We start from the raw sequence: 4,393 nt of genomic DNA, 5'->3' as shown, positions 1-4,393 counted from the left end.
TGAAGTGGACACATATATAAAAGAGTCAGTTTTCCTGGGAGATTTTTTTTTTTTTTTTATAGATCCACAAAAAACTCAGTACAGGTTTAAGGCCTTTGCAGAAGCACAAGCTCTGCAGAGGGATCACACCTGCATTTCTCTGTTAAAGCAGCTGCAGAGAAGAACACTTCTATCTATTCCTTTTCCCTCTCTTTTGTGATCTATGCAAAAGTCCTGAAGTGGACACATATATAAAAGAGTCAGTTTTCCTGGGAGATTTTTTTTTTTTTTTTAATCAAGCTCCAGAAATCCCAGCTTACTCTGCAGACAGTAACTGAGCAAAGTACAACAAAGACAAGAAACCAAGCAGTTGTGATGTGCTTCTACAATAATTTCTGTTCTCACATCCAGGTCATTACAGGTCCATGGCTTTAAAACCAGAAATGTGTGCAGAGGTGTTTAGTAGCACCTATTAAATAACACTGCCTAATCAACAGGTAGGGGAAAAGGACCTGCCTGTTAAAGATTCAACAGTTGCATCTTTATCTGCTGGAATAAGAAATCCTTGTATAGAGGTAGCCCTCTTTCAGACAAAATAAAAACAATGCCAAGGTTCCCTCCCCTCTTCTACTTTTTACACATAATGGAATGTCAGGGGACAGTAAATTCCCAAACATAGCTTGCGGGGAAATTTTAAAATTCCAAATATCAAACACCTGTATCCCAGGTGCCAGAGGAGCACAGAAGTTTTATAACACAGCAGAATGCATGCCAGACTCTGCTGTGAGACAAGCTCCCCCTTCGCTCTCTGTCCTAGCAAAGCACTGCAAGCTCTGGAATTCTTTGCTAAGGCCCTGTGCCTGTGGGGGAATTTATCCCAAAAGGCATGACCGGTACAGAGAAGCACCAAGACCAGCACAAGACAAGATTTCAGTTAGTCAAAGAAGCTTTGCTCTCCATTCCCAAGCAGATTTGGTCCGTTTTTTATTAGAACAAAAGAAGTGGGGAAAAAAAAGAATAGAAAACAAAGCCAGACTGTGCAGGCTATCTCAGAAGGAGAGAAATGGCTAAGTGTCATAGTTCTGATGTTTCAGACACAAGGGAAAAATATTTTCACAACTAGTTTACTGTTTAGTACCCTGTAGATACGTAATATTTGACATTTATAGCAGTTTCTATACTTTATGACCTAGAATATACTTTAGATCATGAATGAAAAATAAACCCATTCAGAGGACTGGAAAATAATGTGCATAACAACTTACTTTCAAATGCAAGGTTATGAAGGGTTTTTTTAAACTTTCAAAAATATCTCTAGGAAAATATTATTTTACATAGCTATATTACACAGTGAAATAAACTTTGTTATGTACAAGGTTTCAGTATGAAAGAAATCACAGCTAGACATTTGCTCACAGTCTAGATAATCTGTTGTCTCTATCAGTCAGTAGTAGAACAGAGAGGCTCTTCTCCACTCTTTTTCAGACTGTCTCAGTGATCATTTCAGCTTTTAGTAGTTACTAGTAGTTGTATAAAACCTGTGTGCAGACATCCACATATTAACCCTATCACAGTCAGATATGGGTAGATATCCTATCAAAACAAGGTTAGACATCTGCTCAACAACCACAGTAACCTGAGTATAACTCAATTGCATATTGGTGAAAAAAACAACACTTAGTGCAGGCACCTGAGCTATAGCATTCTAAGGGAGCTTGGTGTTAAACTCTCCCGTGGATATAGGCCAAATCCTAGCTTGTATATTCTAGGCAGAAAACATGACACCACAATCTATTTGGCTCACATTGGCAAAGTTGCTTCATATAATCTTAACTAGTCAAAAGCTTGTATCCACCTATTGTTAAATGACAAACTTTGCTCCTGTCCCAGGGGTGGAAAGGACATGGAGTACTTTGCTATTTGTGGTATAACTGTAAACAGCTGCGGGGAAGACTGTATTAACTATGCTTCAAGTTTACAGCACACTGTTAGCTTCCATTATTTAAATTAACTCAAGCTTATGTTCAAGTTCACATCATCATATTGTGCTTTAAGGGGAAGAAATTTTGCATTAGAAACTACCTCCAAATCAGTAATTGTTCACACACCCTAGATCCCAGGACAAAGACCTGACAGTACTGCCTGTGTGGGAGACCAGTTCAACAGTTGAAAAAAAAGTTCAGGGAATAGTCAGGGCAGGCAGCACTGCACTCCCCCTCCTGATGGGACTTGCATAACTTTGGAGGCATGTCCTCTCCGCTAATGCTATAGCTCAGCTGCATACTATCGAAATTAGCTAAAAAAGGAAACATGAAATCCCTAATGAAGAGGAAACTGCTTTGGAACACCCAAACCCCCCTGCCTGTAATGTCTTCCAGCCTGTGCTCCCTTCCATCACAGCTGTGTTCACTGTGGTGCAGAACCTGTGCCATGCTCACAGCCATAAGCACCCAGCCAAGAGGTCACCCCCTCGAGGGACAGCTTACACAAGACATGCTCTTACATATAAGCAACCTGCTTCTACTACCTCTGTGTGTACTACAGACATAATCAGGAGCTCTGCCATTTGCTTCAGGGGAAGCCAAGGCAGCCTGCAATGAGCCCTGACACAGCTCAGCATCTGCCTGTAGGAGTCCCAGCACACGCTAGTGTGCAGAGTGTAACTGGGGTAGCAAACTTCCTTCCCTGGGACCTGTTGGCAATAAATACATCTTCTGTCCCCAAAGCCACATGCTGATAGCAAAGGAGAAGGTCTCCCAGCCCACGTTCAACTTCCTATCAATTATGAAGGCACCAGGCACATCAAACCCATTTTGTTAAAATTGGTGGAGATTTCTGCCTTACACCTTCTGGGGGACTGGTTACTAACCCACAAAGCCTTGAGCCAGGCGAGAGACAGCTCCTTGCAATACCAGAAGCCACAGCTGAAGAGAAACAGCAGCAAAGAAGGGAAAACAATATCCTCATACTCAGAGCTACATGGTCATGGCCTGGAAGTTGTTGACTACTTCTTAATGGTATTAAATACTATTAACTTCTGCTGATAAGTAGATGTCAAAGGCATATAGCATCTTGTAGGGTCAAGCCTACTGGCAGATGGTTGAGGAAAAGGCTACGTGAGAACACGGCAGAGAGGAAGGGAAAGAAGTGAGAGAGGAGAGGGGTAGAATTGCCCTGAGTTTTATCCTCTACAAATAAGTCAGGGGTTTTATCAGTAAGCACTGAAGGAGTTAAGCACTAAAGCACAGACACTTAATCAGCTTTCCCCCTTCCTTTCACATGTGATTGGAATGAAGCTGCACCGAAGCAGCCCAAAGGGCTTATAACAGCTCAATTTCGCAGCCTTCAGTTTTAATCCCCATCACCCAGGCTAAGCAGTATGGTGGTGCTGAGACTGCTACTCCACAGCAGTCTGAGCACCTGGATGATGATGGTCTTCTTCCTCCTCCTCTGCAGCCTGCAGGTGGCTGGAGAGCTCCTGGATCACAGCAGCCCTACCAATCTGGTCATTTCTCCTCTTCTCCATTATCAGATCCTCCAGGCTCTGAAACTCCAGCGTGTGGCTGCGCTTGTCACCCAGCTGGATCTGCAATCGGTAGGGCTGCTTGCCTATGCGCAGCCCCCCGCCGATTTTAAACTCTCGCTTGCCGTATCGGCACCAGGCAGCAAAACACTCAGAGTTTCTCCAGCTCAAGTCCCGATCCTTGCAACCCACCTGCTCCAGGGCATTGCGCACCACCACGGCCGGGCTGAGGGGTTTGTAGCGGTACAGCTGGTTGGCAATGCGGCCCCGTCTGCCCTGGCTGGCATCGGTGAGGAAGCTGTTCACCACCTCCAGCCGATGCAGGTGCACAACTTGAAAATCCCCGACATAGACCACCCAGTGCGGATACTGGGCTTGGCACACAAACTCCACCAGGTCACCTGGTTTACACCTATTCAGCAGGTTCTCCGGGGTGTAGGTGCTCAGATGCCCCCCACCTCCTTCATCACCCTCCTCTAGCTGCGTGTCCTCCTCTGAAAAGCTCTTCTGGTAAATACACTCATCCCGGTAATAGACTGAGCACTCCACCTCGTGCAGCTGGGGATCGTAGGGCTGCAGGGCAGGGTTTTCACCCCCCAGGTCATGCACCGAATCCTGCTGCTGCTCCAGCTCATCATCGTCATTCGAAAAGATGTAGGAAACCCCGATCCTGGGCCCTTCATCTCTGTCCAAACCTGTCGGGTCGGCCGTGGGAACTTCCTTGTAGTTGAGATGGGTCAGCTTCTCCACCTGGTTCCCCATGCCCGCTGCAACGACAGACACACGGCGGGGCCATGAGGGCGGGCGCGGGTGAGCGGCTCCCAGAGAAGCAGCGGGGGCATGAGCGCGGCTCCCCCCGCTCAGCGCGGTCCCTACCAGCGTCCCAGAGTG

At 46.0% G+C, this 4,393-nt stretch overlaps 1 protein-coding gene across 1 annotated transcript; it reads right to left on the bottom strand.

Moving 5' to 3' along the window:
* Window positions 1–206: 206 nt before the first annotated feature.
* FAM84B (family with sequence similarity 84 member B) lies at window positions 207–4,387 on the bottom strand. Its single transcript, XM_017746085.1, has one exon. It carries the CDS (start codon window positions 4,262–4,264, stop codon window positions 3,377–3,379), a length of 888 nt encoding a protein of 295 aa, XP_017601574.1. The 5' UTR covers window positions 4,265–4,387; the 3' UTR covers window positions 207–3,376.
* Window positions 4,388–4,393: the final 6 nt, after the last annotated feature.

Source organism: Corvus brachyrhynchos, unplaced genomic scaffold (genome assembly GCF_000691975.1).
Source record: "Corvus brachyrhynchos isolate BGI_N302 unplaced genomic scaffold, ASM69197v1 scaffold28, whole genome shotgun sequence".
Taxonomy (NCBI): Eukaryota; Metazoa; Chordata; class Aves; order Passeriformes; family Corvidae; genus Corvus; species Corvus brachyrhynchos.
This window is presented reverse-complemented; position numbering and strand designations above follow the sequence as displayed.